We start from the raw sequence: 9924 nt of genomic DNA on the forward strand, positions 1-9924 counted from the left end.
AATGTTTAACATATCTTATATGTTATACATTCCATTGCAAGTAAAATCCAGCCAAAGACCGCTTACCATAAACATTATAATTGTAATTAGTTTCTTTGAAATCCCTAATTTATATCATATCCTTATTCCTTTCTCTCTCCTTGGTTCCTTTTATCCATTTAATATAGAGAAAGAAACTAATTACTTTATAATGTTTTTTAATAACTTTTATATATTTACAGATACCAGGGAGAAGTCGAAAATTGTTTGAAATTTAAGAGGCAATCTATAAAAGAGATTGCATTCGATTCATTTTTTGCAGTTTTATAGTCCCAGGATAACATTTTTTTTATGCAGGTTTCTTTTTTAACTCATAGCTGTAATGGATAGATAGTAGTCTCTTTCTTTCTAAAGAATCGTTAATAAGATATAACTTTATACATCATTGATAATGTTGCTTACGAATTCGCAATATATTTTTTTAAATTTTACATATGTATTATTAAACTTTAAAATAATAAATATCTATTATTCTACTTTGAATATAAATTAATTTTGATCTTACGTTTAATTAGATAAAAATTTTACTCTCGAAGTACCACTGCGCAGGAGCGGTTAAACAATTACATACAAATTGAAATAATACAAAAATGAGAACGTTATAATCTTTAATTTTATGGATTAAGTGGATTATTCACTTTACACACATGCGCAACGTTCGGAAATTTATATAAACAACTTTCAATAAAAGTAAATTGCTAGAGGGTAATGATTCAGTCTAACAGGAGACGTCGAAGAGGACAGTACATAGATCCTATACACGGAGTTTTTAGACAACAATAGATACTTCTATCGATTATTTAACAATTATTTTAATTCTCTAATACACTCTTCTTGTATTTTAGTTTGTTTTAACACATATATAATGGTTAAAATATTACATTATCTATTAACGTATTTTAAATAGAAAATAATTATGATATATTTTTGTTTTATGTTTCTTTAGATGACTTTTTTAAACTTAATTTCGTTACTGTGAGCCAATACATTAACAATGCCAAGCTCAGGGAAACCAAAGGTTTAGGTTTGAATGAGTAGATTAATTTCTACCTCAAAATATGTATTTATTAAATTTACATTATTATTATTATTATCATTGGAGAATCCTTAAAAATACAAGAGTGCTTATAGATAATACATAAATCTAATAATAATACCATTATAATCTCTAATTACAAAAACCATTCTTCATAACATCTTGTCAGTAGATAAAAATAATTATTTACAATAATACTTTCATATATACACACACATATGATTTTGCAAAAAGCAAAAATAATTTGTATAATTTATAAAATACTTAAAATGCAGACAAAATTTTACATTATATAACGATGATGCTTTAGAAACATTTTTTGTTCATAATTTTTCATAATTTTTAGGACATATCCTCAGGATCAACGCTCGTTTTTACAGGTAAATCTTCAGTATTTTGGAATTGCATTAATTTCCTTTCGAGTTCTTTTATTCTCTTACACCGAGAGCGACACAATTGTTTCATAAAAGCTTTTTCTTTTTCTAATTTTTCTATTTGTACATGTTTCTAAATAAAAGATAATTGAGTAGATTTATTTTACTTATTGTTATAAAAAAATTATTACTAGAAAATATAATAGAACAAATATTCATCGCAATCATAAAAAATTAATGTTTACCTCAACAATACCGCTACTAGTTCCACAAAACTGTATCTTACTGCTTGATATAGTTTGAACGTATTGATTTTTCATATTGGTATGTTGATTTTTGCACATGTAACATTCTTTCATATTAATGTCAATCATAGCACATCTAAGTTTCTTTATTTCGCCTTCGAGTTGAATGTTCTGTGAAAAAAAAATAAAAAAAAACAAATATAAGTATTTCAAATCTATTACAGATTTATGAAAAAATGTCATCTGTTGCTGATATAAAGGATCACACACCTTATTTTTAAAAGCCAAAACATTTTCTTCCAAGTCTTTACACTTCTCCTGATATGGAAAACTTTCTCCTTGTACTTGTAATTGTAACGCAGCAATCCTACCATTTTTAGATACCAATTCAAGTTCTAGCTCTTTTATTTGTCTCCTCAAATTTACAAGTTTATCATTATTATTCTCTTCGCTTATACCAGATTCGACGTTAAATTTTAACTGATCTTTTGGTTGAAGTATTCCACATCTAGTGCATTTTGTAATTTTGTCTCGTAAGTTTTGGTTTTCTTCCTTTAAGGTATTTATTTCAGCCTTCAATTTTTCAGGATTATCATCACCAAAATATGAATATACCTTTTCCGTCAAGACATCGTTTTCTCGTATTACTTGCTCTATTTCTTCGTCTAAGTCTTGATTATTCTTTTTCAATGTTTTATTTTCTTCTTCTAATTCTTGATTTTTTCCTTTCAATTCTTCACATTGATGATTTATATATTTTAAATCTGTTTCTTTATCCGACAATAATTCTATCATTTTTTTATTTTCTTCCAGCAAAGATTCATATCGTTCCTTTGTACTTAAATATTCTTTCAATAAATGTTTTTTCTTATCCTTCAATTCTGCTATACAATTATAAGCCCCGTCTAAATTATTTTGCAAAGCTTTATTCTGTTCGAGCAACTCTTCCATGTCCGTTTCTAATTTAATTCTACTATTACTATTTCTAAGTTTTTGTTCCAATTTCGTATTTTTTTCCTCTAATTCAGTATATTGTTTTCTCAATGAATTTAATTCTGTAAGTAGAATAACATTTTGACTGCTCAAATCTGTAAACTGTTTATTTAGTTCTTCATATTTAGTAATTTTTATATTTAATGTTTCCTTCAAATTTTCCAAATGCGTTTCACTGTTTACTTTCAAACTTTCCAATTCTGATTTATATCTATGTATGCTTAATTTTTCTTCTTCAAGTTGTTTCTTTAAAACATCATATTCCGGTGTAATGCTTTCTAACTTTATTTTATATTCGTATAACATGTCAGATTTGTTTTGTAACAGATTGGTAACTTCTAAAATGCGTGCATCTTTATTTTCAATTTCGTAATTCAGTTTGTTACAAGTCTTCGCTAGATGTTCCGCCTCGGTTTTCATTTTTTCTATATATTTATTATTCTCCACAAATTCATCCATTTTCTTACTGAGCATAACATTTAAATTTGTTTCATTTATTTTCAATCTTTCTAATTTCTCAATCAACTTCATATTTTCTCTTTTATACGATTCTACTAATTCAACTAGATCTTTTATTTCGGTAGAAAGTTTAGCAATAGATGCATTTTTATTTTTCATCTCACGATTTAATTCATTATTGATATTCGTAAGATGTTCAATGTCATTTCTTATTTTTTCGGAATTCTTATTACTCTTAGTTAATTCATCTGTTCTCATGTTAAGGATATTCTTTAAATCTTTTTCATTGCTTTCAAAACTTTCTAAATTTTTCATTAATTCTTCATTTTTTATTTTATACATTTCCAAAGTGGAAACCAAATTATCTATTTTTTCTTGATATTCTTTTCTGATTCGTATCGTTTCTATTTCCAATTCAACCTCGTTCACAACTTTTTCCGTTAATATTTCTTCTTTTTTATTTATATCCATTTCCTTTTGTTGTATTTTTATTTCAGACTGTTTATTAAATTCTTTTTGCATATTATTATAATCCATTTCAAGTGATTGAATTTGTTTCATAAGTATCTCTTTTTCATTGTTATTTTCTTTTAATGAATGTTCCATACGAGAAATTTCACTAAGTAATTCATAATGTTTCGTTTCTTGTATTGTAATATTATTTTTTAATGTTTCTATTTCCATTYCTAGTTGTTYCGCCCTTAATCTAATACATTTCTCAGCATTTATACTTTCTTGTCTTTCGTTCTCAAATTTTTCTCTATTGATAGAAAATTGTTCCTGTATGGCATTAATTACTTCCTCTTCTTTCGAAGTAATCATTTCTAAGAACATAGATAAAAGACTGTTTATAGATTTATCGAAGTAATCTTGACTATCTTCAATAGGTTTTAAGCATTTCATTTCGTTAATAATGCAAGCTTTCGCGGAATTTAAATCATCCTTAAGTTTATCATTTTCATTGCTCGACATATTTTCTGTTTCATACTTATCTTCATAAATTTGACTTACGCCAATGCTTTCTTCAACATTTTCCAAGCTGAATAATTTGCTTTTTAAACTGTCATTTTCCTCTTTACATTCATCGATTATTCTGTGCAGATCATTTATAATGGCTTCTTTTTCTTCTATATTTGCTTTTATATTCGTAATTTCATTTTCAAATAATTTGGCATTTTCCTCACTTGCTTCCAATAATAAGTTATTATTTGATATTATTTTGGATAATTCATCGTTTTCAGATTGTAACGTACTTATTTCATTTAAAGATTTTTTAAGATCACATATAATGTTATTCTTTAATTCTTGTAAGTCAATTTTACAATAATCGATATCCTTCTGTAATTTATCAATTTTAGATTTGCCTCTTTTGGCATCTTTTTTTAATGGAGACACGACATTTGTTTCGGTTGTAATAGCATTGCGAAGCCTTTCAGTTTCGTTACATTTTTCTTTATACAAATATGATAATTTGACATGATCGTCCTGTAGTATTTGCATTTCTTTATTTAAAAGAGAAACTTCCTCTTCCACAGAAGTTACATTTATTCCATCCAACAAAGATCCATCGAAAGATGCTTCAGAGATATTTAAAAATGAATCTTCATTAGCTTTATTTTTGAGTACCTCAATGTCTGCGCACTTGCGATTGAAATTTTCTTGCAAATTCTCTAATTTGACGGTTAACATTTTTGTTTTTAATTTTATATCCTTTTTATTTTCATTTAATTCTTTCATTTCAACGCATCGACTACATAAAATTATTTTCAAATCAGCTAATTTTGTATTCAATTCTAAAAGATAATCCATTGTCTCTTTCAAAGTGGTACATTTTTTAAATAAAATATCCAACTTTTCATCTTTCGCTTCTTTACTTGCATCATTAAATGTATTACATGTATAATCTTGAACACTGCCTTCTAAAGTTTCCAAAGATTTTTTAAGAAATATTGTATTTTCCTCTGTTAACAATGTTACTTTCTCTTTTAATTTCATAAATTCAGATTTTAACAGACTATTATTAAATGCTAATTGTTCCATGCTATTTTCATTTCTTTCGATATTATTTTTTGAAGAATAATCTGCAAATGAAGTATCATCTTTCATACTTCTTTCTGTATTTTTTATAGGTTCATTGATATCAGTGACCAAATCAATTAGTTCGGTATTCTTGCAGTCTACGTTTACATGTTTTTCTTTATCCACATTTGATAATTCAATATTTGATATCGACTTATTTATTCTATCCTGATAATTAAGACAACATTTGTCTTCCTTCATATCTTCTTCCTCTGATTGGAAACATTTAATTTGTTCATTAAGAATACGGATTTCATTTAACATATCCTTATTTTCATTTTTCATTTTGGAATTTTGCTCGTGTAAATCATCTATCATTTTCTGAAACGTTTAGAAAATTGTAAATAATTATATATTCAAAAATACTTTTTTATGTAAATTAAAATAAATGATAAATTAAAAAGAGATGATAACGTGTTTAACACTTTCGTTACGACACGCTTTGGTGCAAGTATCATTCCATATAAATTCGCTCGTACATACGGGTTTGTGCATGGACGACCCATATATGGGACGCTAGCAATGTGAAACGGTTGATAATATTACATTTATTTTTTATCATAAAATAAAAAAGTAATTATATTATAATAAAATATCTTACCAAGCAGTCAGCTTTACTTATTTTTTCTGCGTTTAGTTTAGCAGATAATTCTTCATTTTCTGCCGTCAAAAGGAACATAGTTCTTTGTAACTTTTTCATATCTAATTTAAGCCCTACCACGTCGCTTTTAATTTCACTTAATTCTTGAGTTTTCTCATCTAGGTCTGCTACAAGTTCTTCGTTATCAACATTATCGTTAAAACTTTCAGTCAAAAAGATTAACTGTTTTTCCAAATGTTCTTTCATTTTATTATTTTTTGTCATAATAGAGTTAATAAATGTATCCAAATCATGTAACAGGCTTTTTAAATGAATACTTTCGTTAATGAAAGTTGTTATATGATTGTAATCGGTTTCTATTTTTTGTTTATTTAATTCGCTTATAACATATTGCAATTCTTGATCTTGCGGTACAAATATCCCATTCAACTGACGCGATTTCAAAATTTCACATTTTTCTATATTATCCAAATGATTATGTAATTTAACCAAAAGATTTTCGAAATCAAAATTATCAGTTTGTTCATCAATAGAAACGTTCTTGTATTCTTCGTTCATCTCAACAATTATATTTTCCTTTTCTTCCAAAATTGATTTTTTTCGTTGCATATCGACAGACAATTTTACATCAGCTGCTGTCTTAGGACTGCTGTCATTTAATATTTCCTTAATCAAAAAAGGTGACATTTCACATATTTTATTATTTGAATTTAATTGCTCTAATGATTTTCGAGGTTTTATAGGTGAGAATTCTATTAATAGTTTTCCCTGTTCTAATATACTTTCTATCTTTTTTGATTTGCTTAGACTCTTTTCAAATTCAATACTTTCTCCAATACCAATTGACAAGGATTCCTTTTTTACTGAAGATTCTTCTTTAATATCAGATGTTAAACTTAATGGGTTTTCTTTGTAACTCAAATTCTGTTCAAACTCATTTTCATAAATTTTTTCTTTTTCAATTTGTTCATCCATCTCTTCTTTCAGGGAAATTATTTGTTCTTTTAATTCTCTATTCTCTGATTTAAGATGTGACATTTGAATGTCTAATTCAAAGATTTTTTCTAAATTTCGTATCTCATGTTGTTTTATACTTTTCGTTATTTTATTTTGTAACTTAGTTAATATATGTTTAACTTCAATATCTTTAAAAGGTATGTCCAAAGTTGATTCATTTAGAATATGCGATGTGTCATCCAATAAATTTATTTGTATGCTTTCTGTATTTATATTGGTAGTACTTGTGGCATATTTTAATACTTCTGATATTATATTTTTTAATAAATTATTTTCTGTTGTAACATTAATTATTTGTTCTTGCAGATCTGAATTTTGCTCTATCTTGACTTCTTTTTCATCCTATAATAAAGAAATTTGTATATTTAATGTAAAAATAAAAAAAAATAAAGATTTTAAGGAAAAACAATTATACTTACAGCGGAATAACATTGATGATCCTCAATATACACTTGTTTTTCTAATGTTGTGAATTCACAAAGTTTATTAAATTCTTGTTCTAAATATGTTATTCTTTCGCGTAAAACTTTTTTCGGTGTATGAGACTGATCTTCTTCAATATCGCTAAAATAATAGTATATTATTAATTGTTTATTGATATAATATAATTATTCATGATAATTTGTGTTATTACTTTGTCTGATATGATGTATCTTTTTTTATAGATGTACTCTCATAAATATCATAATTTGGTTTATAAATGCTCATATCGTCCATGAATGTTACACGATGTTTATGTCTATCTTTTGTAATAAACACGTCTTTGAGGCTATCGATGGAATCATCATCATCTTCTCTATCTTTTTCATCATTAATTAATTCTAACTCAAAATCCGTGAAAGCTATTTGGAATGCTAAAATTGATAGAATTAATATTAATTAAGACATAATAGAAAAACATGAATATATGTATAAAAATTATAAAGTTACTTACATTGATCCATTAAGTTGACAGTTTGAATAATACTTTTTCTACTAGGCTTTACCGGTGACATTTCTTTTATCGTGGGTAAGCCTTGGCACGGTTGAAAAGTTGATACATTTTGTTTAAATGTAGGTCCTGCCCAAGTTCTTCTTCTTTTAGATCTACACCCAAACGACGAGTCTTCAATATTTGCATTATTCCCAGATACAATTTTGGTCTGTAATAATTCAATTCGTTCTTCCAGAAGTTGATTAATACGATCTTTTTCGTGCAATCTGTTTTCCATTTCTTCAGTTGTTTCTTTTTTAATTTTCTATTAAAACAAGAAGAAAAAAAAATATTCAAACATATTTCATATCTAAGTTACACTTAATACTTTTTTCCTACTTATTGCAATTTTTATTGCTCCTTCTATATCAAGTATATTACTATAATTAGCAATCTGTATTGTTGTTCTAAGACTTCTTTTCAATTGATACGAACCTCTAGCTCACAGTTGAGTTTGGATATTTGTTTGGCATAACGCTTTAAAAGAGTCGCATCAGACATAACTTCATTAATCTGTGGTTTATTTTCGACCTTCTTGGCACGCGACGCAAATCTACGTGTATGTAAAAAAACAAAATTATTGATAACAATTGATATTCAATTTAGTTTTTTTAATTGTTCACCTTATTTTGAAAATCTTTTTTTATAATAAATAATATAAAATATTCTATACGTAATATACTAACGATAATGTATAGTGAGACTCTTCTAATGCGGCAGGTGTTATAGTGCATATCATTGCCGTCTTAGCATTTCCACCTATTGAATTTTGTAGCAATCTCGTTAATTTACTATCTCGAAAATTAACATGTTTTTGTGTATCTTGGGATTCACTTAATTGCTTTATCACTAATCCAAATGCAGAAAGAGACATATTGATAAGTCGACCTTCTTTAAAACGTTCTCCAGTAGTACCTGTTTGACTTGCTCTTTCCGAACCAGCAAAATCTGCTAAATTTAATTGAGACACTTGTATTGCTCCATCTGATTCTGCATCAGTTTTCCGGCTTTCTATAGTCTGTAAAAAAAAAATATATATATATATTTTAAGATTGTAGTAATATCTTTTATTAATAATAAGAGTATGTTATTTAATGTTCTTTTCATGTTCTTTTCATGTTCTTACAATGCGAAATATTGTATGGCTTCTACTACTACGTTCATTCATATCAGTTTCTCCTATTCTCCTATTCTTGTTTCCTTTTTTCATTATCGATAAAACATGTTCAGGGCTGTTGGTTACTTCTTCTTTACATTTTATAACTATTTGTCCATTATCCTCGTGCAATTTTAAATCGGCTGTACTTTTATTTAAGAGATCATTAACTTTTTCATTATAAATTTCAAGATATGATACTCTATAAATAAACAAATATATACATTTAAATTTGTCTTCTCATCTTTATACGTGTTCCATTATCTTTATTATTTTACTATAAATTAACTTTTATAAATATATAAATCACTTGATCACAAATTTATCCTATTTATTAAAAAAATGTACTTTAAATATAAAAAGTTAAGTATTGATCAAGTGGTTTGATAAGACAAATGTATTTTATATTAGGCAGAAACAATGTAAACCTTAATAAAAATTCCCTTCTCAATGTATTAGCAATAGCATCAAACATGTGTTCAATAGCTAACAATATAATTCCAGGTTCATTTAAACCTCCCATCATAGTATACGTCTTTCCAGAACTTGTTTGACCATATGCAATAACTGTTCCATTAAAACCATTTACTGCTGCATCGACRATAGGTTTTACAACGGTATCAAATACATCTTTATTTGAAGTCGATTCATCAAAAATATGATCTAAAAGCATAATATTAAAATTTATTTAGTATTTTCTCTCGTCCAAAATTATAATTTTTAATGATAAAATTTCATAGGRAACTTGGACATGAAAAGAAGTAGAACTTAATTTAATTGAGTTGGACGTTTCGTCCCTTTATTGGGACTTCTTCAGCAACTGGAAAATTTATTTTCTTATACATTTCTTATTACGATACATGCGTTTTATACAATATAATTTTTTATATATTACCTTAATCATTAAAGCTCAGCGTCTTTTTTATTTAATTTCGACATACATTTCTTTTTA

The 9924-nt window shown here is 26.5% G+C and overlaps 1 protein-coding gene across 1 annotated transcript in view; it reads right to left on the minus strand.

Annotated features, from left to right (window-relative positions):
- Positions 1-1078: 1078 nt before the first annotated feature.
- LOC106788219 (kinesin-related protein 4-like) overlaps positions 1079-9924 on the minus strand; it is a 10055-nt gene continuing 1209 nt past the window's right edge. The window contains exons 2-12 of the mRNA XM_014751294.1: positions 9401-9635; positions 8943-9174; positions 8503-8834; positions 8252-8369; positions 7778-8081; positions 7478-7697; positions 7263-7407; positions 5827-7185; positions 1965-5546; positions 1695-1865; positions 1079-1582 (exon numbers count right to left, since the gene is read on the minus strand). Of these exons, the coding sequence (XP_014606780.1) occupies positions 1418-1582; positions 1695-1865; positions 1965-5546; positions 5827-7185; positions 7263-7407; positions 7478-7697; positions 7778-8081; positions 8252-8369; positions 8503-8834; positions 8943-9174; positions 9401-9635 (6863 nt within the window). The 3' untranslated portion in view covers positions 1079-1417. The remainder of the gene's footprint in view (positions 1583-1694; positions 1866-1964; positions 5547-5826; positions 7186-7262; positions 7408-7477; positions 7698-7777; positions 8082-8251; positions 8370-8502; positions 8835-8942; positions 9175-9400; positions 9636-9924) is intronic.

This window comes from Polistes canadensis, unplaced genomic scaffold (genome assembly GCF_001313835.1).
Source record: "Polistes canadensis isolate GaletaPanama2010 unplaced genomic scaffold, ASM131383v1 scaffold_129, whole genome shotgun sequence".
NCBI classification, from domain to species: domain Eukaryota; kingdom Metazoa; phylum Arthropoda; class Insecta; order Hymenoptera; family Vespidae; genus Polistes; species Polistes canadensis.